This window comes from Zalophus californianus, chromosome 13 (assembly GCF_009762305.2).
Source record: "Zalophus californianus isolate mZalCal1 chromosome 13, mZalCal1.pri.v2, whole genome shotgun sequence".
NCBI lineage: Eukaryota > Metazoa > Chordata > Mammalia > Carnivora > Otariidae > Zalophus > Zalophus californianus.
In genome coordinates, this window is record NC_045607.1 from 76,603,377 (window position 1) to 76,631,353 (window position 27,977).

Below are 27,977 nucleotides of genomic sequence, written 5' to 3' on the forward strand. Positions count from 1 at the left end.
ATGGACATCTAATGATATCAATTCTTCCAAACAATGAGCATGGATAGCTTTCCATCTGTTGGTGTCTTCAATTTCTTTCACCAATAATTATAGTTTTCAGAGTACAGGTCTTTCCCTTCCTTGGTTATGTTTATTCTTAGGTATTTTATTCTTTTTGGTGCAATTGTTAATTGCATTTTTTTCTTAATTTCTCTTTCTGCACTTTGTTCTTAGTGTATCAAAATGCAATAGATTTCTGTATATTAATTATCTGCAAGTTTACTGAATTCATTTATTCTAATGGTTTTTTTGGTGGAATCTTTAGGGTTTTCTATGTATAGTTTCATGTCATCTACAAATAAGGGTCATAGAAAAGTTGAAAGGAGATTTTTTTTTTTTTTAAATACCCCTGCATCTACCCATGCATTGCCTCCATCATTAAAAACATTCCCAACCAGAATGGTACATTTGTTGAAACTGATGAACCTACACTGACATATCATAATCACCAAAGTCCACAGTTTACATTACTATTCACTATTGGCGTTGTACATTCTGTGGGTCTGGTCAAGTGCATAATGATATGTATTAATCATTATATCATCTAAAGTATATCATGTAAAGTATTTTCACTGCCCTAAAAATCCCCTGGGCTTCAATTATTCATCCCTCCCCTACCACCTTCAAGCCCTGGCAAGCACTGATTTTTTTAACTGTGTCCATAGTTTTGCCTTTTCCAGAAGTCACCTAGTTGAAATCATACAATATGTAGCCTTTTCAGACTGGCATCTTTCACTTGGTAATATGCATTTAACGTTTCTCTACATCTTTCCATGACCTGACAGCTTATTTCCTTTTAGCAGTGAATAATATTTCATTGTTTGATATGCTACAGTTTGTCACCTATTGACTGACATCTTGGTTGCTTACAAGTCTGGGCTATAAAACTGAAATATAAAATTTATGTGTATAAGCTTTATATGAAAGTGTAAATAAAACTACTATAAACATCTGCACGCAGGTTTTCTGTGGATCTAAGTTTCCACTTCTTGAGACCTAAAACTATAAAAATCCTAAGAGAAAACAGACAGTAATCTCTTGTACATCAGCCTCAGCAACACTTTTCTAAGTATCTCTCCTCAGGCACATGAAACAAAAGCAAAAATAAACTACTGAGACTACATCGAAATAAAAAGCTTTCGCAAAGCAAAGGAAACCATCAACAAAATGAAAAGGCAACCTACTGAATGGGAGAAGATACTTGCAAATAATATATCCGATAATGGGTTAATGTCAAATATATAAAGAATTTCTACAACCTGACACCAAAAAAAACAAACAATCCAATTAAAAAATGGGCAGAGAGGGGTGTCTGAGTGGCTCAGTCAGTTAAGCGTCTGCCTTTGGCAAAGGTCATGATCCTGGGATCGAGCCCTGCATTGGGCTCCCTGCTCCACGGGAAGCCTGCTTCTCCCTCTCCCTCTGCCTGCTGCTCCCCCTGCTTGTGCGCTCTCTCTCTCTATCAAATAAATAAATAAAACTTAAAAAAAAAAAAAATTGGGCAGAGACCTGAATAGACATTTTCCCAATGAAGACATACAGAGGGCTAACAGACGCATGAAAACATGCTCAACATCCCTCATCATCAGGGAAATACAAATCAAAACCACAATGAGATATTACCTCACACCTGTCAGAACGACTAAAATCAAAAAGACAAATAACAACTGTTGCCGAGAATATGGAGAAAGAGGAATCCTCATGCAGCATTGGCAGGAAGGTAAATCTGTGCAGCCATTGCAGAAAACAGTATGGAGGTTCCTCAAAAAATTAAAAATACCCTATGACCCAGTAATTCCACTGGTGGTTACTGACCCAAAGAAAATGAGAATAGTAATTTGAAAAAATACATACACGCTTATGTTTGTAGTATTATTTAAAAAAGCCAGCGGAAGCAACCCAAGTGTCCATCAATAGATAAATGGATAAAGAAGTCGTGGTACATATATACAATGGAATATTACTCCACCATGAAAAAAAATTAAATCATACCATTTGTGACATGGAAAGACTAGAAGGTATAATGCTAAGTTAAATAAATACCATATAATTTCACTTCTATATGGAATCTAAAAAACAAAAACAAAGAAACACACAAATACAGAGAATAAAGTGATGGTTACCAGTGGAAAGGGGGAAGGGGTTGGGGAAAATGGGTGAAGGGCAGTGGGAGGTACAGGCTTCCAGTAATGGAATGAACAAGTCATGGGGATAAAAAGGTATAGCACAAGGAATACAGTCAAATGATACTGGAATAGCCTTGAATGGTGACAGGAGGCTACACTTGTGGTGAGTATAGCACAACACATAGAGGTGTCAAATCACTGTGTACACCTGAAACAAATGTAACCTTAGTGTCAGCTATACTTCAACAATTGTTTCCTGTGACCCTATAACTGTTCTAAGTAGTCTTTTTTTTTTTTTTTTTTTTTTAAGATTCTATTTATTTGAGAGACACAGCACATGAACACAAGCAGGGGGAATGGCAGGCAGAGGTAGAGGGAGAAGCAGGCTCCCCCCTGAGCAGGGATCCCAACATGGGGGTTTGATCCCAGCATCTGGGGTTGAAGGCAGATGCTTAAACGACAGAGCTACCCAGTCGCCCCTCTAAACAGTCTTTTAAAAAATAATAGTTTAGGAGGAGGAGCAAGATGGCGGAGGAGTAGGAGACCTAAATTTTGTCTGGTCCCAGGAATTCAGCTGGATAGGGATCAAACCATTCTGAACACCTACGAACTCAAGAGGAGATTGAAGAAAAGAAAAGCAGCAACTCTCTGAACAGAAAAACGAACACTTTCTGGAAGGTAGGACGTGTGGAGAAGTGAATCCGAGGCAATATTCCGGAGGATAGACGGCAGGGAATGGAGCCTCCGTCAGCTGCTTACTGGCAAGTGATGGAGCTGTGGAGCACAAAATCGGAACTTTTAGAAGTCGGCTCCGCTGAGGAACATCACTCCAGTGGCTAAGCGGGGGATGGAACCCTCGCAGGACAGTGTGGTCTCAGGACCCTCGGGGTCACAGAAACACCGGGGGTGCCTGAGTGTGGCAGAGCTCCCAGGGATCGGAGTGGAGAAGCCGGCTGCAGAGACAGAGCCGAGGCGCAGGCCCTCAGCTCGGGGTTGCCATAAAAACAGTGATCCGTGGCACTCAGGCCACGGTTCTTCCAGCAGGGACCCAACAACCGGCAGATCCAGGGAGACTCCCCTTCCTCCCCCGGGAGGAGCAGCGCGGGAGCGCACCGCACGGATCTGCTGGGTTTGGAGACTCCACACGGGGTCGGGTGCCAGACATAGAAATGCTCGGTCACAGGCCAGGTGAAGACAGAATGCAACAGGAGACTGGGGAGACGGGAGTGACTGACTGCTTTTCTCTGGGGGCGCACTGAGAAGTGGGGCCCCGAGTTCTCGGCTCCTCCGGGGGGGAGACTGGGAGGCTGCCATTTTCACTCTCGTCCTCCAGAGCTGTATGGAAAGCTTGCAGGGAAGAAAAGCTCCCAAGAGCAAACCCAAGCACATTACTTAAACCAGACCGGCAAGAGCAGGGCAATTCCGCCTCTAGCAAAGACATTTGGGAACCACGGCAACAGGACCGTCCCCCAGAAGATCAGCAAGAACAACCAGCCAAGACCAAGTTTACCAATTAACGAGAACGGCAGAATGCCAGCGCTAGGGGAATACTGCACATAGAATTCATGGCTTTTTCCCCCGGATTCCTTAGACCGTCAAAGTTAATATTTTTAATTTTTTTTTAAATTTTTCTTATTCCCTTTTTCAACCAACATCTTATCAATGCCTTTTTTAAAAATCTTTTTTTCATTTTTAAAGTCATATTCTATCCCTTCACTGTAACCTTATTTTTAGTATATATATATACACACACACACACACATATATATATGTTGTTCTCTCTTTAAAATTTTGGGATACAGTTTCTTCTAACAAACTAAAACATACCCTAAATCTCCAGTGTATGCCTTTGTTCTAGTCTCCTGCCTGACAGCATTCTATCCCTTTTTTTAATTTCTCTTCTTTCATTTTTCAACCAACTTATCAATTACTTTTATAAAATCTTTTATAATTTTCATCTTTACAGTCATATTCCATCCCTTTATCGTATTTACCCTTACTTTTGTACGTATATAAGCTTTTCTTTCTTTAAAATTTAGGAGGCAGTTTCTTCTAACAGACCAAAATACATCCAAAATCTAGTGTGTGGCAATGATCTATTCACCAGCCTGATCATATTTGATTATATTCTTTTTTTCTTTAACTTTTTTTCCTATTTTTTCTTTTTTGTTTCTTTCCCTTTCTTTTCCCCCAGTTCCAGGGCTCTTCTGATTTGTTTAGTATATATTTTTCTGGGGTCGTTGTTACCCTGTTAGCATTTTGTTCTCGCATTCATCTATTCTCCTCTGGACAAAATGACAAGATGGAAATAATCACCTCAAAAAAAAGGACAAGAAGCAGTACCGAGAGCCAGGGACCTAATCAATATGGACATTAGTAAGATGTTGGAACTAGAGTTCAGATTGACGATTTTAAAGATACTAGCTGGGCTTGAAAAAAAAGCATGGAAGATAGTAGAGAAACCCTTTCTGGAGAAATAAAATAACTAAAATCTAACCAAGTCGAAATCAAAAAGGCTATTAATGAGGAGCAATCAAAGACGGAGGCTCTAACTGCTAGGATAAATGAGGCAGAAGAGAGAATCAGTGATATAGAAGACCAAATGATGGAAAATAAAGAAGCTGAAAAAAAGAGAGAAACAACTACTGGATCACAAGGGCAGAATTCGAGAGATGAGTGATACCATAAGACAAATAAATATTAGAATAATTGGGATCCCAGAAGAAGAAGAAAGAGAGAGAGGGGCAGAAGGTATATTGGAGCAAATTATAGCAGAGAATTTCCCTAATTTGGGGAAGGAAACAGGCATTAAAATCCAGGAGGCACAGAGAAACCCCCTGAAAATCAATAAAAACAGGTCAACGCCCCGACATCTAATAGTAAAACTTCCGAGTCTCAGAGACAAAGAGAAAATCCTGAAAGCAGCTTGGGAGAAGAGATATGTAACCTATAATGGTAGAAACATTAGATGGGCAACAGAGACCTGGCAGGCCAGAAAGGACTGGCATGATCTATTCAGAGCACTAAATTAGAAAAATATGCAGCCAAGAATACTATATCCAGCTAGGCTATCACTGAAAATAGAAGGAGATATAAAAAGCTTCCAGGACAAACAAAAACTAAAGGAATTCACAAACACAAAACCAGCCTTACAAGAAATATCAAAAGGGGTCCTCTATGCAAAGAGAGAGCCTAAAAGTAACATAGACCAGAAAGGAACACAGACAATATACAGTTAACAGTCACCTTACAGGCAATCCAATGGCACTAAATTCCTATCTTTCCATAGTTACCCTGAATGTAAATGGGCTAAATGCCCCAATCAAAAGACACAGGCTATCAGATTGGATTAAAAAAACAAGACCCATTGATATGCTGTCTGCAAGAGACTCATTTTAGACCCAAAGATACCCCCCAGATTGAAAGTGAGCAGGTGGAAAACCATTTACCATGCTAATGGACACCAAGAGAAAGCTGCAGTGGCAATCCTTAAATCAAATTAGATTTTAGACCAAAAACTATAATAAGAGATGAGGAAGGACACATATCCTTACTTAAAGGGTCTATCCAACAAGAATATCTAAAAATTGTAAATATCTATGCCCCTAACATGGGAGCAGCCAATTATATAACCCAATCAATAAAAAAGCAAACACAACGACAATACAATAATAGTAGGGGACTTTAACACCCCCCTGACTGAAATGGACAGATCATCTAAGCAAAAGATCAACAAGGAAATAGACTTTAAATGACACACTAGACCAAATGGACTTGACAGATGTATTCAGACCATTCCAACCCAAAGCAACAGAATACACATTGTTCTCTAGTGCCCATGGAATATTCTCCAGAATAGATCACATCCTAGGTCACAAACCAGGTGGTACCAAAAGACTAGGATCATTCCCTGCATATTTTCGGACCACAATGTTTTGAAACTAGAACTCAGTCACAAGAAGAAAGTCGGAAAGAACTCAAATACATGGAGGCTAAAGAGCATCCTACTAAAGAATGAATGGGTCAACCAGGAAATTAAAGAAGAATTTTTAAAATTCATGGAAACAAATGGAAATGAAAAACAATGTTCAAAATCTTTGGGATGCAGCAAAGGCAGTCCTGAGAGGAAAGTATATAGCAATACAAGCCTCTCTCAAGAAACAAGAAAGGTCTCAAATACACAACCTAACCCTACACCTAAAGTATATAGCAATACAAGCCTCTCTCAAGAAACAAGGTCTCAAATACACAACCTAACCCTACACCTAAAGGAGCTAGAGAAAAAACAGCCAAGAAAGCCTAAACCTAGCAGGAGAAGAGAAATAATAAAGATCAGAGCAGAAATCAATGAAAGAGAAACCAAAAGAACAGAACAGATCAACGAAACTAGGAGCTGGTTCTCTGAAAGAATTAGTAAGATTAACCCCTAGCCAGACTTATCAAAAAGAAAAGAAAAATGACCCAAATAAATGAAATTATGAAAGAGGAGAGATCACAACCAACACCAAAGAAATACAATTATAAGAACATATTATGAGCAACTATATGCCAGCAATAAGATAATCTGGAAGAAATGAATGCATTCCTAGAGATGTATCAACTACCAAAACTGAACCAGGAAGAAATAGAAAACCTGAACAGACCTATAACCACTGAGGAAATTGAAGGACTCATCAATAATCTCCCAACAAACAAAAGCCCATGTGCTCGCTTCGGCAGCACATATACCAACAAACAAAAGCCCAGGGCCAGATGGCTTCCCAGAGGAATTCTACCAAACATTTCAAGAATACCTATTCTTCTGAAACTCTTCCAAAAAACAGAAATGGAAGGAAAACTTCCAAACTCATAATTATGAGGTCATCATTACCTTGATCCCCAAACCAGACAAAGACCCCATCAAAAAGGAATATTACCAATATCCCTGATGAACATCGATGCAAAAATTCTCACCAAAATACTAGCCAATAGGATCCAACAGTACATTAGAAGGATTATTCACCACGACCAGGTGGGATTAATCCCTGGGCTGCAAGTTTGGTTCAACATCCGCAAATGAATCAACGTGATACAATACATTAATAAAAGAACAAGAATCATATGATCCTCTCAATAGATGCAGAAAAAGCATTTGACAAAAAAAAAAAAGCATTTGACAAAGTACAGCTTCCTTTCTTGATCAAAACTCTTCAGAGTATAGGGACAGAGGGTACATACCTCAATATCATAAAAGCCATCTATGAAAAACCCACAGCAAATATCATTCTCAATGGGGAAAAACAGAGCTTTCCCCCTATGGTCAGGAACATGGCAGGGATGTCCACTATCACTACTGCTATTTAACATAGTACTAGAAGTCCTAGCCACAGCAGCAATTAGACAACAAAAAGAAATAAAAGGCATCCAAATTGGCAAAGAAGAAGTCAAACTCTCACTCTTTGCAGATGATATGATACTCTATGTGGAAAACCCAAAAGACTCCACTCCAAAACTGCTAGAACTTATAACAGGAATTCAGTAAAGTGGCAGGCTATAAAATCAATGCACAGAAATCAGTGGCATTCCTATACACCAACAGTAAGACAGAAGAAAGAGAAATTAAGGAGTCGGCCCCATTTACAACTGCACCCAAAACCGTTAAAATACCAAGGAATAAATCTCACCAAAGAGGCAAAGAATCTGTATGCAGAAAACTATAAAATACTCATGAAAGAAATTGAGGAAGACACAAAGAAATGGAAAAATGTTCCATGCTCATGGATTGGAAGAAGAAATATTGTGAAGATGTCGATGCTACCTAGAGCAATCTACACATTCAATGCAATCCCTATCAAAATACCATCCACAGGTGAACACAGGCAGCAACCTCTTCGACCTCAGCCGCAGAAACTTCTTCCTAGAAACATTACCAAAGGCAAGGGAAGCAAGGGCAAAAATGAACTATTGGGACTTCATCAAGATAAAAAGCTCTTGCACAGCAAAGGAAACAGTCAACAAAACCAAAAGACAACCAAGAGAATGGGAGAAGATATTTGCAAATGACATATCAGATAAAGGGCTAGTATCCAAAATCTATAAAGAACTTATCAAACTCAACACCCAAAGAACAAATGATACAATCAAGAAATGAGCAGAAGACATGAACAGCCAGTTTTCCAAAGACATCCAAATGGCCAACAGACACACGAAAAAGTGCTCAACATCACTCGGCATCAGGGAAATCCAAATCAAAACCTCAAGGAGATACCACCTCATACCAGTCAGAATGGCTAAAATTAACAAGTCAGGAAATGACAGATGTTGGCAGGGATGCGGAGAAAGGGGAACCCTCTGCACTGTTCGTGGAAATACAAGCTGGTTCAGCCACTCTGGAAAACAGTATGAAGGTTCCTCAAAAAGTTGAAAATAGAGCTACCGTTATGATCCAGCAATTGCACTACTGGGTATTTACCCCAAAGATACAAATGTAGTGATCCGAAAGGGTACTTGCCCCCAATCTTTAAAGCAGCAATGTCCACAATAGCCAAACTATGGAAAGAGCCAAGATGTCCATCGACAGATGAACTTTACACCTTAAGAAACTAGAAAAAGAGCAAGCTAAACCAAAAGTCAGCAGAAGTAAGGAAATAAAGAGCAAAGAGAACCAAAACAGAAAACTGAGAAATAAAAAAGAAGTTCAACAAAACTGCTAAGTGGTTCTTCAAAAAGATCAACAGAGTTGAACTTTTAGGTAGAATGAGAAATAAAAAGAGAAAAGACAACTAAAATCAGAAATGAAAGCAGTAATATTACTACCAAATATACTGAAATAAGAATGACTGTAAGACAGCACTATGAACAATTTTACACCAACAAACTAGATAATCAAGATAAAATGGACAAATTTCAAGAAACCTAAACCTACCAAAACTCTAAACTGTGAAGAAATAAAAAACCTGGATAGACCTATAACTAGTATTGAGACTTAATCAGTAGTCAAAAATCTCCCAATAATGAAATGCCCATGATTAGAGGATTTCAGCAGTGAATTCTAGCAAACATTTAAAAAAAAAATAAATTCTTCTCAAATTTTTCGAAACACCAGCAGAGAAAGGAACACCTCCTACCTCATTTTAAGGTCACTATTACTCTGATACCAAAGCCAGACAAAGACACTTCAAGAAAACTATAGACCAATATCCCTTATGACCACTGATGCAAAAATCCTCAACAAAATTCTAGCAAACAGATGAATGGATAAAGAAGATGTGGTATGTATGTATGTATGTATGTATGTATGTATGTATGTATGTATGTATGTGTGTGTGTGTGTATAGATATATCTAGCCTAGCTAGATAGAGTATTCTTGGCTGCATATTTTTCTCATTTAGTGCTCTGAATAGATCATGCCAGTCCTTTCTGGCCTGCCAGGTCTCTGTTGCCCATCTAATGTTTCTACCATTGTAGGTTACAGATCTCTTGTCCCTAGCTGCTTTCAGGATTTTCTCTTTGTCTCTGAGACTCGTAAGTTTTACTATTAGATGTCAGGGTGTTGACCTGTTTTTATTGATTTTCAGGGGGTTTCTCTGTGCCTCCTGGATTTTAATGCCTGTTTCCTTCCCCAAATTAGGGAAATTCTCTGCTATAATTTGCTCCAATATACCTTCTGCCCCTCTCTCTCTTTCTTCTAAGACTATTCAATGGAGAAAGGATAGTCTTTTCAATAAATGGTGCTGGGCAAACCAGATATCCACATACAAAAGAACAAAGCTGAGTCCATACCTTATACCGTATTCCAAAACTATCAAAAACTGAATATGAAAACTGAAAGTATAAAACTCCTTGTAGAAAAGATACAGAAGTCTGAATTGAATTTGAAAATAATTTCTTGGATATAACACCAAAAGCAAAGGCAACACATAAACTGGACTTAATATTTAAAACTTTTATGCATCAGAGGACACTATTAAAAGAGTGACAAATAAGGCAATCCACAAAATGAGAGAAAATATTTGCAAATCATCTGATAGAGTTAACATGCAGAATATATTTAAAAACAAAACAAAAAATCTCCTGCAACTTAACAAAAATCCCAACTAAAGATGGGCAAAGGACCTGAAAATATATATTTCTCCAAAGAAATATGTAAACGGCCAGTAAATACCTGAAAATTACCTCATCAGTAATCATTAGGAAAATGCAATTGAAAACTGTAATTACATACTACTTCATATGTATTGGGGAGGACTATTTTTATTTTATTTTATTTTTTTAAAGATTTTATTTATTTATTTGAGAGACAGAGAGAATGAGAGAGAAAGCACATGAGATGGGGGGAGGGTCAGAGGGAGAAGCAGACTCCCTGCTGAGCAGGGAGCCCGATGCGGGACTCGATCCAGGGACTCCAGGATCATGACCTGAGCCGAAGGCAGTCGCTTAACCAACTGAGCCACCCAGGCGCCCGGGGAGGACTATTTTTAAAAATAAGAAAATAAGAGATGGAAAAATTGGAACCCTCGCGCACTGCTCATGGAAATATAATGGTACAGCTGCTATGGAAAACAAGCAGGGCTAGTTCGTCAAAAAATTAAAATTATCTTATGATCCAAAAATTCCACTTCTGAATATATAAACAGAAAAATTTAGAGCAAGGACTCGAACAGATATTTGTATATCAATCTTCACGGCAGCACTATTACACCAGCTAAATTTCATTGGAATGATCCAAACGTCCATTGACAGATGAAGAGATAAACAAAATGTGATCTAAATATATGCAGTGGAATATTTTTCAGCCTTAAAAACAAATGAATTTCTGGTATATGCTACAATATGGATAAACCTTGAAGGCATTATGCTATGTACAATAACTCACAGAAAGACAAACATTGCATGGTTCCATTTATGTAAGGTACCCAGAGTAGCCAGATTTATAGAGAGAGAACATAATCAATCATGATTGCCATGGGCTGGGGGAGTGGGGAATTATTTTATGAGTACAGTTTCAGTTTGGGAAGATGACAAAGTTATGGAGATGGATGGTGATGGATGTGAATGTATTGATGCCACTGAATTATACACTTAAAAATATGCCACTGAATTATACACTTAAAGTTTATGTTACATATATTTTACCACAAAAAAAATCAGTGAAATATGGTATTTCCTTAGAAAATCTACAATCTCACGAGAGAGACAATACATACTTGGGCATCCTTATATCCATGAAAACCATGGCCTTAGAGAGCTCCACATTGAAGTGCATAGGTACCAAAATATGCTGTGTAGATACATTGAGTTTTCGTGCTTCTCTCCAATCATCGCCTAATTATGGAAAACAATACATGTTTATTTAGCACCCATATAATTTGAAAAACACATTAGACCTAAAATCACTATTAATACTTTGTAGTCATATACTGCACGGTATGGAAAAATCTTCCTACATCTAGATAATCTTAATACCATCTTCCCAGGTCACACAATGAGCAGGTAAAGTCATTTCCCTTTCACTCCTTTTGCTGCTTCAAAGACTCTGTTTCAATAAGAAAAGGCTTATTAAAAAACCAACGACACAGTGTAATCAAATCTACTGTGCATCCATTTACCAACACTACACCCAGCAGATACTTTACCCAAAAAACAACATGGCTCTAAGGCAATAATGAAAAAAGTAGATAAAAGCACAGTTCTTCTGTATTAATAAAAGCTACCAATTGTAATAGGCATTGTTCTAGGCAATATTTAAATTCTAGTTCTCACAATGGTGTTTAATCATCTCATTTTAGAAAACTGAAACTCAGGAACTTTTAATTTGCTTATGATCAAAGGGCTAGTGTCTGGTACAAGCTGAAATTTACATGCAGATCTGCTAACATAAAATTTGTGTGATACAATGCATCTTCATATACATTACACCTCATTTGAGCCTAATAATTCTGAGTAAGAAGTCTTCAATCAAGGAAGACCAAGCCAAAGAAAGATTAGATGCAGAAAAAGGTAGTAAAATGAACTCTACTACAATTTTCAAAATTCTAACAGTATCAGGATTAATGAAATATTTCCTTCTATTCTCAGTATTTATCAAGAGAGTTTATGACAATTACCTAAAGTAACCCCAATGTCAAAAATACATTGCTCTAAAAAAGATTCAATTATTTAAGAACAGTTAACACTTATAAAAACAATTCTAAGGAATTTCAATAATTTTCAGACAATAATGGAATACTTTTAAATTTTTCTTCACAAAGCATCTCAATATCTTAAATATTAAGTATACTTTATGGACTTCAAAAATAATGACCAAAATGTACCAAACATACCACAATACTGTTATTTATTCCTTGAAAAAAAAATTATGGGTTTTCTATAAATCATTTATTATTTGCCACCCACTACACTTCTGGGCTTCTCCTACACCAACTAGAATATGATAAAAACAGAAATCAAGTTTATTATCCTAAAACAGATATAAAGAAAATAAAAATGTCCCAGAAATATATAATTTAACACTTTTAATAACCATTACTTTGGGTTCTCATTGTTTTTTATTGGTTAGCTCAGATAATTAAAATTTGACCATATACACAGATCTCTAAAACATCCACCAATCCAACGCTATTGAATTATCTAAATGTTTATGTTTACTAACACACCAGGGATTCAGAAACAGTATGACACAGCAGAAAGAGGACTCAACTAGTCTCAAATCTCTATCTACTTTGGCTCCTGACAAGTCAATTTCTGGCTCTGTTTACTTCATCGAAAAACTAGATCTGAATCAGAGACTCCATCAAAAGTGAATGGGGTAAAAGTATGCCTGTGATACCCTCCTCAATCCTCCTAACATCTTCCTTGGTCTTTGTGTGGCTGTTTATGGCCTAGAGGGTCAGAGGCCCCAGGATGGAATGCCTCTGGCTGTGAGCAGCCTCTTCTGATTATCATGTATAAAACAAATATTTTAAATATGTGCCAATGTTTTCCAATCTTGTCCAAAGGATATCTCAATTTCAGCACCATTGATATTTGGGCCAAATAAGTGTTGTGAGGTGGCTCTCCTCTACATTGTATGACGTTTAGCAGCATCCCTGACTTCCACTCACTAGATGCTAGTAATGCTCCTACTCCTCACCTGTGACAATCAAAAATGTCTCCAGACACTGACAAAATCTCTGGAGCAGTAAAATCAAATATCTGAGATATTGCTCCTAGACACTACCTACTATTACTTCTAATTCAAAAATATAAGTTTTTTCTTTTAAAGATTTTACTTATTGGGCGCCTGGGTGGCTCAGTTGGTTAAGCGACTGCCTTCGGCTCAGGTCATGATCCTGGAGTGACGGGATCGAGTCCCGCATCGGGCTCCCTGCTCAGCAGGGAGTCTGCTTCTCCCTCTGACCCTCTTCCCTCTCATGCTTTCTATCTCTCATTCTCTCTCTCTCTCAAATAAATAAATAAAATCTTTTAAAAAAATAAATAAAGATTTTACTTATTTATGTGAGAACGAGAAAGAGAATAGGGAGAGGAAGGGGGAGGAGCTGAGGGAGAAGTAGACTCCCCACCGAGCAAGGAGCCCAACACAGGACTCAATCCCAGAACCCTGAGATCATGACCTGAGCTGAAGGCAGATGCTTAACCAACTGAGCCACCCAGGTGTCCCAAAAATATAAAAGTTTTAATATATTTGGGATGAAGGTCTTCAGAGAAACTGTCTAAAAACCTAGCTAATCATTTCAGCAACATGAATCAATAAAGAATGCATTATATACTTACCAACTGTGCTGTAAAGCAGCTGTATGCTTGTAAGCTGAACATCAAAGGAATCATAAGCTCTATGCATGATCTCTTCAAGTCTGGCCCCACCTGGTTTCATATCTGGCAATTCTGAACGACTTTTACTTGTCACCTTAAGTTAATTTTAACAGTTTAGATGATGCAAAATACTTCAAAATAAAAATATAAATTTTTATCTTTTAAGACTCTAACACAAAAACTTAATAGAAGATAAGACAGACTCACAAGCTGACATGTAAGGCTAACAGAAACGTCTTTATCCATAACATGTATAATGAGAAGACCAGGGACAAACTGAATTTTTACACACTAAGTTATATTTCTCAATTACGTAATTAAAAGAGGGAAACCAAGCCAGCCCTGGAGAACAATACATTTGAACCTTTTTTATCTGATAAGAGACAAACAGAACCTACAAAATATTTCTATGTCATGATGACAGGTATTTTGATAGTTTTATAAGAAGAATAATCCAGAATTAATATTAGGATAGCTAAGGTGTAGTCCCAACTCCGCCATTTAGACAACCTCACAGAAGTTATATTTGTGCCATCTCCTTCGTGGCATACTATACAGGCATACTATACATACTACTTTTTTCACTTAAACATCCTGGAGATCAATCACTCCACCACAGTATATAAAGATCTTACTCATTCATGTGTGTGTGTGTGTGTGCATGCATGCACATGCCTTAACATTTTCACTTCTATTTCATATAGCTCACGTGCAGCAGATTGTCAAAACTGATTATCTCTGAAGGGTAATGAATGTTAGATAAAAGGTTAAACAAATTGCCTAAGGTCACAAAACTAGATAGATACCTTATCCGTGACGTTATGCTACTGCTACCAAACCACACTGCCCTTGAAACAATTCTATAGTCAAATATGAATAACTGTATAAATTTTATTATAAACCTAAGTCCAGCAAGCGTTTATGTAATTATGAACTGAAGAGTAAAAACAAAGAATAAAGAATAATGTCAATATCAAGGAAAGGCACATATTTGTTAGGTAGCTAGAAAAGCTTTCCAATATAACCTATCCTTCTTGGATCTTTAAAATTCTTATATTGAATATACATTTAACGATCTAGAGCAGTCCCACAGAACTTTCTACAAGGATGGCACTGTTTCTCTGTGCTGAAATGGCAGCCCCAAGGCACTTATGACCGTTAAATTCTTGAATGTGACTAATGTGATTAAAGAACTAATTTTATGTTAATTTTAATCAGTATAAACACATGTAGCCAGTGGTACCACATAAAACTGTGCAGATCTAGAAACAGAAAAAAATGATTCTCTACTCAAAACTGAGGAAGAAAAATGTACATAATTGGATGGAAAGGGAAATGCTTAGGTAAATTCAATCAGATTGTCTCTCAAGTTATGTTTACTTAACAGATATTAAAATGTCAGTATCTATAGTTATATACACAAAAAATTTCAGAAGGATGAAGATTTGATTATTTCCAGAATCCCCCACCATTTGATTTTAGTCAAGTAGTAATTTTACATTGAAAAGGAAATAATCTCCTCAAACAATACTCTCAAATTCTATAAATATAATTTCTAGGTTCACCCCTAACCTGCAGAGTTAAAAATGATCATTTTGGTATCAGAAATGTAGAAAAACTACCTGGTTAAATGAAACTTAATATTATTTACTAGAAAGAAAGAATTTTCAAATCCTACAATCGGTATACCATAAAGCTAATAATCACAATAGCAAATCAAACTGTTTAAAAAACAAAATGCATCTTAAACAGAGAAACACCTTTAAATATCATAATATAAGGCAAATGTTAGTATATACCTTTAGATGACCAAGATCCAAAAGTAGTAGATTTGATGTAGGGCTAAAAATTCCACCTTGTGGGATAATAACATACGAAGCCTTCAAATTAATTTTGAGATCGAGAACTTTCTGTGTTTCAATAATATACAGTAGACCTGCAGAAAATTTAAATTGAAAATAATGTGATGCATTAATTTTAAAAATAACTTGAGAAAATATTTTCAACATCATGTAATTTGTTAATCAATGTCTGTGTACACTCCTAATTCAATATAACTGAGTACAAAATTGTAATGGTTCCTCAAAGAAATGTTTCTAACCCACAAACTCAATTTGGGTAAAACCGGGACATACATATCTAAAAAATCAAGTTCTATGAAACATTCAATAAGCTTGAAACTTAAGTACAGAACTGACTCAAAGCACAGTTGTTAATTTTTCCCCCCAAATGATCTGTATTCAAACACAGACAACATGGTTTTACTTAAGTTAATTTGTATGGTATGACAGGTAGGAGAGTCCCAAACAGCAGCCAGAAAGGACAATCTGGCATTCAAGATTCTCAGTCTCACCAGTAAGCACTTTTCTATCTTCATTTCCATCTCCACTGTAAGACTTCCTCAATCAAAATAATCTGTCTCGGGGCGCCTGGGTGGCTCATTCGTTAAGTGACTGCCTTCAACTCATGATCCCGGGGTCCTGGGATGGAGCCCCGCATGGGGCTCCCTGCTCCACGGGAAGCCTGCTGCTCCCTCTGCCTCTGCCCCTCCCCCAGCTTGTGTTCCTGCTCTTGCTATGTCTCTGTCAAAGAAATAAAATAAAATCTTAAAAAATTTAAAAAAAATAAAATAATTTGTGTCATGTATTCCTGACTCTACAAATCCAAGTCCTGTACTCCTGAAAGCCTTACCTTAGGCCTCACTTTCAAAGAGAGCTTCCTGGATGCCAGGAGACACTGATCTGTCTAGTTTGTTTCTTAATGGAAGAGGGGGACGTTGAATAATTGGGTTTGGATTTAAGTCTACTCTGTCTCTCTTCTACTTCCCACTGCACTAAGAACAAAATCCTAATTGTTTAATATGACTTTCAAAGTCTTATTTTACCAACACTATGCCTGCCTTTTTAACATCATTCCACTCCCCCTCACTTACTACATTAGAACCAACCTAGCCTTCTGTAGCTGCCAAAATCACCCAATTCTGTCCCAGGCTGGGACACTCACAGTTTACCACTGCTTTGAAGATTCTTCTTTATACTCTTCAGCTGGGTGGGTCCTACACACACATCTGGTCTTAATGTTACTTTTTCCAAGAGCTATTCTCTGATCCTGTCACCAAAACTATATGGAGATACCCATTATTCTCATTTCCTTCACAGCATCTGAGTCCGTTAGCAGTTTGTTTCCCCCATCAGCTCCAAATTCACTCATGTGTCTGCCTTGTCAATGTAGATCTGAACCTTTTCAATCCTTTTCTGTTGCAAATTAATACTGAAGGAGATAGGAAACCCTGGGGAGACACTGCAGGAAGAAAAGATGTTGCTTCCTGGTGTCAGTGTGCTCACTCAGCAATATCCTACAGTGGTGTGACTTCCCCCAAAACCAAATGCATGCTGTGCACAAGTACCAACAGCATCCAACAGCCATCCTTTCCCTAAAAACCCCCTTCAGTCAGTTTCACAGCAGAACGCATTCAGGGAGACACTCTCCCATGAAGAGCTTCCCCATCACATCAGAGGGTAAGTTCCAGTAAGTTTCAGAGAGCAAGTTTCCAGGCACTTTCCCCAACACGGCATGAAACTCAGTCCTTGGGGAAGACAAGGATATCTTGCCAGGGGTGCGATGTCTGTGTGATGGCAGTGGGTACTTCTTACAGCTACTCTTCCTGGGTTCTTTAAAATTGCTTTTTAAGTGAATTTTAAATTTAAGTGGATAACACTTAGTCCTAAGTCTGTCCTATCTTAAGATGATAAGATCCATCAAAGGCCTAAAACTACATCTGTTTTTATCACTACTTTGCTCTCCAAAACTTAGCACAGTGTCCAATAGAGACTCGATAAATATTTGACTGAGTGAATAAATGAGGTCACTGAAAGAAAGGAATAACTATGATCCTATTAGAGAGCCTTATTTTTCAAATGAAGGGTTTTCATAAATAATCACATTTGTCAAAACAACCACATTTGACAAGGGTAACTAACTACATGTGTATGTTCTAGAAGCTGATACCCCTACTTGACAAAGAAGAAAAGATCTGAAAACTTCACTCCCAAGAATGAAGAAAATATAAGAAAGAAATCAGTTATAGAGGAAGAGGATAATAGAGGCTAACATAGAAAAAAAAAAAAAGTAAAAGAAAAGATGGAAGGAAAGACTAAATGAAGAAAAGAACCAAAAAAGATAAAGCTATGTAAGAGATGAGTCTCTTCCCAAATTGGTACATTTTAGCTTTCTGGAAAAATATTAAAAATGTATTATTGAATTTTTTAAATTAAATTAAAAACAGCAGCACCCCACTTTTTCAAAATATTAACATTGTATTCTTCTAATAACTAATATTATTTGTGCACAGAAGAAAACAGGAGGTAGAAGAACAGACTTCAAATAGATCGGTCTGTTAACTTTAGAAGGAAAATACTAAAGACTTCCACTTCTTAAAATATTTAACATCTGGGGAGGAGTCCAAGATGGCGGAAGACTAAGAGACCTTAGTTTCATCTGGTCCCAGGAATTCAACTAGATAGCTATCAGATTATTATGAACTGGAGATCTCTAACTGGAGATCTAAGAAAAGAATAGCTGCAACTCTACAAATAGAAAATCGACCACTTTCTGCAAGGCAGGAAGTGTGGAGAAGTGAATCCGAGGCAATATGTGGGGAGATAAACCAAGGAGTGGGGGAGCCTCCGTAAGCTGGCTCAGGCAGTGAAGCAGAAGCGGAATCCTAGGTAGGACAGGGTGGTCTCAGGACCCTCAGGGTCACAGGAAGACCGGGGGTGCCTGAGTGCGGCAGAGCTCCCAGGCATCAGAGCTGCCAGGGATGCCATAAACCGAACCATGGCACTGTCAGGCTACTGCTGTCCAAGCAGGGGCACAACAAACGGCAGAACCGGGGAGAACCCCCTTCCTCCACCAAGAGGATCAGTGTGGGAGAGTGCTGCAGGAGTCTGTAGAGTTTGGAGACTCAAAACGGGGTGGAGTACCTGTGACAAAAATATTTGGTCACAAGCTGGGTGAGCATGGAATGCAGCCGGAGACCAGGGAGACAGGAGTGAGTGACTGCTTTTCTCTGAGGGGTCAGTGAAGAGTGGGGCCCCAAACTCATGTTTTCAGTCTCATCCTCTAAAGCTGTGAGGAAAGCCTTCAGGGAACATAAGCCACATATAGCAACCCAGAGCAGATTACTTAGCCTGGCCCCCTGGCAAGGGCAGTGCAATTCCACCTGGGGAAAATACACTGGAGAATCAAAGCAACAGGCCCCTACCCCAGAAGATCCACAAGGGTAGAGAGAGATGAGAACTGCACAACTCCAGAGCTAGGAGAATACAGAACACAGAACTCATGGCTTTTTTCCCCATGATTCTTTAGTCTTTCAGTTCTAATTTTTTTTTAATTTTTTTCTCTTTCCTTTTTCAACAAATTTCTTCTTTTATCAACTTTTTAAAAAATCTTTTTATAAAAGAGACGCCTGGGTAGCTCAGTCAGTTGGGCATCTGGCTTTGGCTCAGGTCATGATCCCAGGAACCTGGGATCAAGTCCCACATGGGGCTGCTTGCTTGGCATGGAGCCTGCTTCTCCCTCTGCCTGCCTCTCCTCCTGCTTCTGCGTGTGCCTGCACACACTCTGATAAATAAATCTTAAAAAAATCTTTTTCAATTTTCATTTTTAGTTACATTTTATCCCTTCTTTGTATTTAATTTTATTTTGTGTATATGTATTTTTCTTCCTTACACTTTTGGGATGCAGTGACTTCTAACAGAGCAAAATACACTCCAAATCTAGTGTATAGCTCTGTTCTATTCACTTGTCTGATCATATTTTTTTTTTATTGTTTCTTTTTGGTATTGTTTCGTTTTGTTAGAAGTCTTTTTTACTTTTCATTTTTACAGTTTACAATTTATCCTTTCAATCTATTTAATTTTATTTTGATATATACATATATATATGTATATATAAGTTTTTCTTTACAATTTTGAGATGTACTTTCTTATAACAAACTAACCAAAATACACTCAGGATATAGTGTATTGCTCTGTTCCATTCACCTGTTTATATCCCTTCTTTTTTTGTTGATGATATTTTTTCTCGTTTCTGCTTACCTTTTAATTTTCATTTTCACAGTTACATTCTATCCTTTCGTTCTATTCAATTTTATTTTTGTACCTATTTAAGTTTGTCTTTCTTTACAATTTTGAGATCTAGTTTTCTAACAAACAGACCAAAATGCACACAGGATCCAGTGTATTGCTCTATTTTGCAAACCTGTCTGATTATATTCTTTTTTCCTTCCTTTCTTTCTTCTGGTTTCAGCTCTCTTTCCATTTGATTAGTATATATTTCTCTGAGATCACTGTTGCCATTTTAGTATTTTGTTCTCTTGTTCATCTATTCTTCTCTGGACAGAATGACAAGATGGGAAAAGCTCAATTCAAAAAAGAGAACAAAAGGCAGTAATGACTGCCAGGGAGCTAATCAGTATGGACATAAAGAAAGATGTCAGAACTAGAGTCCAGAATAACAATTATAAAAACACTAGCTGGACTTGAAAAAAAGCATAGAAGACACTGGAGAATCCCCTTCTGGAGAAATAAAAGAACTAAAATCTAATTAAGCTGAAATCAAAAAGGCTATTAATGAGATGCAATAAAAATATGCAGATTCTAAATGCTAGGATAAATGAGGCAGAAGACAGAATTAGTGATCTAGAAGACCAAATGATAGAGAACAAAGAAGCTGACAAAAAGAGTTAAACAATTACTGGACCACAAGGGGAATATCTGAGAGATAAGTGATACCATAAAGTGAAACAATATTAGAATAATTGGCATCTCAGAAGAGGAAAGAGAGAGCAGGGTAGTAGATATATTGGAGGAAATTATACCAGAGAACATACCTAATCTGGAGAAAGAAATATGAATCCCAGTCCAGGTGGCACAGAGAAGCTCCCTCAAAAATCAAAAAAATAGGTCAACACCCTGACATATAATAATGAAATTTGCAAATCTAAGAGACAAAGAGAAAATGCTGAAAGCAGCTGCAGACAAGAGATCTATAACCTACAAGTTTACAAACATAAAATCGCAGGAGACCTATCCACAGAGACCTGGCAGGCCAGAAAGGACTGGCATGATATATTCAGGGTGTTAAATGAGAAAAATATGCAGCCAAGAATACTTTATCCAGCTAGGCTATCATTCAAGATAGAAGAAGTGATAAAAAGCTTTCAGGACAAACCAACTAAAAGAATTTGTGATCACCAAAACAGCCCTACAAGAAATATTAAAAGGGATCCTTTCAGCGAAGAGAGAGCCAAAAAGTAACACAAACCAGAAAGGAACAGAGACAATATACAGAAAGTCACTTTACAGGTAATACAATGGCACTAAATTCACATCTTTCAATAGTTACCCTGAATGTCAATGGGCTAAATGCCCCAATCAAAAGACAGGGTATCAGATTGGATAAAAAAGCAAGACCCATTGATATGTCTGCAAGAGACTCATTTTAGACTCAAAGACACTTCAGATTAAAAGTGAGGGGATGGAAAACCATTTATCACACTAATGGACATCAAAAGAAAGCTGGAATGACAATCCTTATACCAAATAAATTAGATTTTAAACCAAAGACTGCAATAAGAGATAAACTACATCATAATTAAAGGGTCTATACAATAAGATCTAATAAATGTTGTAAATGTTTATGACTCTAACATAGGAGCAGCCAATTATAGAAGCCAATTAATAACATAAGTAAAGAAACATATTGATAATAATACAATTTTAGTAGGGGACATTAACACCCCACTCACGGCAATGGACAGATCATCTAAGCAGAAAATCAACAAGGAAACAAAGGCTTTGAATGACACACTGGACCAGATGGACTTCAGAGATATATTCAGGACATTCCATTCTAAAGCAAAAGAATACACATTCTTCTCAAGTGCACATGGAACACTCTCCACATAAGATCACACACTGGTTCACAAATCGGTCTCAACTGGTACCAAAAGACTACGATCATTCGCTGCATATTTTCAGACCACAATAGTTTGAAACCTGAACTCAATCACAAGAGGAAATTTGAAAAAAACTTAAATACATGGAGGCTAAAGAACATCCTACTAAAGAACGAATGGGTCAACCGGGAAATTAAAGAATTTTAAAACTTCATGAGAACAAATGAAACTGAAAACACAAATGATCAAAACCTCTGGGATGCAGCAAAAGCGATCCTAAGAGGGAAGTATATAGGAATACAAGCCTTTCTCAAGAAACTAGAAAGGTCTCAAATACACAGCCTAACCCTACGCCTAAAGGAGCTGGAGAAAGAACAGTAAAGAAAGCCTAAACCCAGCAGGAGAAGAGAATTAATAAAGATTAGAGGAGAAATCAATGAAATAGAAACCAAAGAACAGTAGAACAGATCAACGAAACTAGGAGCTGGTTCTCTGAAAGAAACAGTAAGATTGATAAACCCCTGGCCAGACTTCTCAAAGAGAAAGGACTCAAACAAATAACATCATGATTGAAAGAGGGGAGATCACAACCAACACCTAAGAAATACAAATAATTATAAGAACATATTATAAGCAACTATATGCCAACAAATGAGGCAATCTGGAAGAAAAACATGCATTCCTAGAGACCTATAAACTACCAAAACTGATTTAGGAAGAAATAGAAAATCTGAACAGACCCATAATCAGCAAGGAAATTGAAGCAGTAATCAAAGTCTCCCAACAAACAAGAGCCTGGGGCTGCATGGCTTCCCAAAGGAATTCTACCAAACATTTAAAGAATTGATACCTATTCTTCTGAAGCTGTTTCAAAAAAAGAAATGGAAGATCTAACCAAGATGTCAGAGATGGAATTCAGGCTAGCAATTGTGAAGACAACAGCAAGAATGGAGAAATCAATTCAAGGCAACATAGATCTCTAAGGGCAGAAATGAAAGTTGAATTGGTAAACTTAAAAATGCTATCAATGAGATCCAATCTAACCTAGATAATCTAACAGCTAAGTTAAGCAATGCAGAAGAACGAATTAGTGACCTGGAAGACCATTTAATAGATAAAAAGGGAAAAGAGGCGGCCAGAGAAAAACAACTCAAAATCCATGAAAACAGAATCAGAGAAATAAGTGACACTATGAAATGTTCCAATGTCAGAATTATTGGAATCCCTGAGAGGGTGGAGAGAGAGAGGACTAGAAAATATATTTAATCAAATTGTAGCTGAGAACTTTCCTAATCTGGGGAATGAAACAAACATTCGTATCCTAGAGGCAGAGAGGACACCACCTAAGATCAAAGAAAACAGACCAACACCCCGGCATGTAATAGTAAAACTCACAAATCTTAGAACCAAGGAAACCATCTTAAGGGCAGTTAGGGGGAAGACATTCCTTACGTACAGAGGGAGGAACATCAGAATAAAGTCAGACCTATCCACAAAGACCTGGCAAGCCAGAAAGGCCTGGGAAGACATATTCAGGGTACTAAACAAGAATAACATGCAGCCAAGAATACTTTATCTGGCAAGGCTGTCATTTAGAATGGATGGAGAGATGCAGAGCTTCCAACACTGGCAGAAACTGAAATAATGTGTGACCACTAAGCAGGCCCTGCAAAAAATATTAAGGGGGGTTCTATAAAAGGAGAAAGACCCCAAGAGTGATATACAACAGAAATTTACAGGGACAATCTATAAAAACAAGGTCTTCACAGGCAACATGATAACAATAAATGCATATCTTTCGATAATCACTCTCAACGTGAACGGCCTAAATGCTCCCATAATATGTCACAGGGTTGCAGACTGGATAAAAAAGGACCCATCCATATGCTGTCTACAAGAGACTCATTTTGAGCCTAAAGATACATCCAGACTGAAAGTGAAGGGATGGAGATCCATCTTCCATGCCGGCAGACCTCAAAAGAAAGCTGGGGTAGCAATTCTTATCTTAGACAAATTAGATTTAAAACTAAAGACTGTAGTTAGAGACACAAAAGGATACTATATCATTCTCAAAGGGTCTATCCAGCAAGAAGATCTAACAATGGTAAATATATATGCCTCCAACATGGGAGGAGCCATCTACAAAAACCAACTGTTAACCAAAATAGTCATATTGATAACAATACGTTAATTGTAGGAAACCTCAATACTCCACTCTCAGCAAGAGACAGATCATCTAAGCAGAAAATCAACAAAGAAACAAGAGCTTTGAATGACACCCTGGACCAGATGGACCTTATAGATATATACAGACATTCCACCCTAAAACAACAGAATACTCATTCCTCTCAAGCGCACATGGAACTTTCTCCAGAATAGACCACATACTGGGTCACAAATCAGGTCTCAACTGATACCAAAAGATTTAGATTATTCCCTGCATATTCTCAGATCACAATGCTTTAAAACTGGAACTCAATCACAAGAAAAAATTTGGCAGAAATTCAAACACTTGGAAGCTAAAGACCACTCTGCTCAAGGACGTTAGGGTCAACCAGGAAAACAAGGAAGAACTTAAACAATTCATGGAAACCAATAAGAATGAAAACACATCGGTCCAAAACCTATGGGATACTGCAAAGGCAATCCTAAGGGGGAAATACATAGGCATCCAAGCCTTACTCAAAAAAAAAGAAAAATCACGAATTCACCAACTCTACACCTTAATGAACTAGAGAAAAGCAACAAACGATGCCTAAGCCATGCATTAGAAGAGAGATAATTAAGATTAGAGCAGGTATCAATAAATTAGAAACCAGAAACGAGGAGATCAGATCAACGAACCTAGAAGCTGGTTCTTTGAAAGAATAAGATTGATAAACCACTGGCCAGACTAATCCAAAAGAAAAGAGAAAGGACCCAAATTAATAAAATTATTAATTAAAGAGGAGAGATCATGACTAACACCAAGGAAATAGAAAGAATTATTAGAAATTATTAACAACTATATGCCAATAAACTGAGCAATATGGATGAAATGGAAGCCTTCCTGGAAACCTATAAACTGCCAAGACTGAAACAGGAAGAAATTGACAACCTGAATAGGCCAATAACCAGTAATGAGATTGAAGCAGTGATCAAACATCTCCCAAAAAACAAGAGTCCAGGACCTGATGGATTCCCTGGGGAATTCTACCAAACATTCAAAGAAGAAATAATACCTATTCTACTGAAGCCGTTTCAAAAAACAGAAAGAGAAGGAAAGCTTCCAGACTCATTCTATGAGGCCAGCATTACCTTAATCCCCAAACCAGACAAAGACCACATCAAAAAGGAGAATTTCAGACCGATATCCCTGATGAATATGGATTCCAAAATCCTCAACAAAATCCTAGTTAATAGGATCCAACAATACATTAAAAGGATCATCCACCATGATCAAGTGGGATTTATCCCCGGGATGCAAGGGTGGTTCAAAATTCATAAATCAATCGATGTGATAGAACACATTAATAAGAAGAGAGAGAAAAACCATATGGTCCTCTCTACTGATGCACAAAAAGCATTTGACAAAATTCAGCATCCTTTCCTAATTAAAACTCTTCAGAGTATAGGAATAGAGGGAACATTCCTCAATTTAATAAAATCCAACTATGAAAAACCCACAGTAAATATCATCATCAATAGGGAAAAGATGAGAGCCTTTCCCTTAATCAGGAACACGACAAGGATGCCCACTCTCACCACTATTGTTCAACATAATACTACAAGTCCTAGCAAGAGCATTCAGACAACAAAAAGAAATAAAAGGTATTCAAATTGGCAAAGAAGTCAAATGCTCTCTCTTCACAGATGACACGATACTTTGTGTGGAAAACCCAAAAGTCTCCATCCCCAAATTACTAGAACTCACACAGCAATTCAGTAATGTGGCAGGATACATAATCAATGCACAGAAATCAGTTGCTTTCTTATACACTAACAATGCAACTGTAGAAAGAGAAATTAGAGAAACGATTCCATTTACAATAGCACCAAAAACCGTAAGATACCTCGGAATAAACCTAACCAAAGAGGTAAAGGATCGATACTCCAGGAAATACATAACACTCTATGAAAGAAATTGAAGACACAAAAAGATGGAAAAGACTAAACATTGTTAATATGTCTATGCTACCCAGAGCAATCTATACCTTCAATGCCATCCCGATCAAAATTCCAATGACATTTTTCGAAGTGCTGGAACAAACAATCTAAAATTTGTACGGAATCAGAAAAGACCCCGAATCGCCAAGGAAATGCTGAAAAACAAAGCTGGGGGCATCACGTTGCCCGATTTCAAGCTATATTACAAAGCAGTGATCACCAAGACAGCATGGTACGGGCACAAAAACAGACATACAGACCAACGGAACACAACAGAGAGCCCAGATATGGACCCTCAACTCTACGGTCAAATAATCTTCGACAAAGTAGGAAAAAATATGCAATGGAAAAAAGACAGTCTCTTCAATAAACGGTGCTGGGAAAATTGGACAGCCACATGAAGAAGAATGAAACTCGACCATTCTCTCTCACACCCTACACAAAGATAAACTCAAAATGGATGAAAGACCTCAATGTGAGGCAGGAATCCATCAAAATCCTAGGAGGAGTACACAGGCAGTAACCTCTTTGACATCAGCCATAGCAACTTCTTTCAAGAAACATCTCCAAAGGCTAGTGAAACAAAAGCAAAAATGAACTTTTGGGACTTCATCAAGATAAAAAGCTTCTGCACAGCAAAGGAAACAGTCAACAAAACAAAGAGGCAACCCACAGAATGGGAGAAGATATTTGCAAAGGACACTACAGATAAAGGGCTGGTATCCAAGATCTATAAAGAACTTCTCAAACTCAACACCCAAAAAACAAATAATCAATTCAAAAAATGGGCAGAAGACATGAACACCAAAGAAGACATACAAATGGCTAACAGACACATGAAAAAATGTTCATCGTCATTAGCCATCAGGGAAATTCAAATCAAAACCACAGTGAGATACCACCTTACACCAGTCAGGATGGCAAAAATTGACAAGCCAAGAAACAACAAATGTTGGAGAGGTTGTGGAGAAAGGGGAACCCGCTTACGCTGTTGGTGGGAATGCAAGTTGGTACAGCCACTTTGGAAAACAGTGTGGAGGTGCCTCAAATAATTAAAAATAGAGCTACCCTATGACCCAGCAATTGCACTCCTGGGTACTTACCCCAAAAACACAGATGTAGTGAAAAGAAGGGCCATATGCACCCCAATGTTCATAGCAGCAATGTCTGCAATAGCCAATCTGTGGAAAGAGCCCAGATGCCCTTCAACAGATGAATGGATAAAGATGGGGTCCATATATACAATGGAATATTACTCAGCCATCAGAAAGGATGAATACCCAACTTCTACATCAACATGGATGGGACTGGAGGAGATTATGCTAAGTGAAATAAGTCAAGCAGAGAAAGTCAATTATCATATGGTTTCACTTATTTGTGGAACATAAGGAACAGCATGGAGGACACTAGGAGAAGGAAGGGAGGGAAATCAGAGGGAGAGATGAACCATGAGACACTACGGACTCTGAGAAACAAACTGAGGGTTTGGGGGGCTGTGTGGGCTGGGTTAGCCTGGTGATGGGTATTAAAGAGGGCACGTACTGCATGGAGTACTGGGTGTTATATGAAAACAATGAATCGTGGATCACTACATCAAAAACTAATGATGTACTGTATGGTGACTAACATAATAAAATTAAAAACAAAACAAAACAAAAAAAGAAATAGAAGGAAAACTTCTAAACTTGTTCTATGAGGCCAGCACTACCTTGATCCCAAAAGCAGATAAAGATGCCACTGAAAAGGAGAATTACAGACCAATATCCCTGATGAACATGGATGCCAAAATTCTCACCAAAATACTAGCCAAGAGGATCCAATAGTAGTATATTAAAAGGATTATTCACCAAGACCAAATGGAATTTACTCCTGGGCTGCAAGGATGGTTCAATGGGATACACTACATTAAGAAAAG

General features: G+C 37.7%; 1 protein-coding gene across 1 annotated transcript in view; it reads right to left on the reverse strand.

The window, feature by feature from the left end:
* VPS13A (vacuolar protein sorting 13 homolog A) overlaps positions 1–27,977 on the reverse strand; it is a 270,154-nt gene that overhangs the window by 162,464 nt on the left and 79,713 nt on the right. The window contains 3 exon segments of the mRNA XM_035723481.1: positions 11,352–11,469; positions 13,918–14,050; positions 15,756–15,892. Coding sequence (XP_035579374.1) covers positions 11,352–11,469; positions 13,918–14,050; positions 15,756–15,892 — 388 coding nt within the window.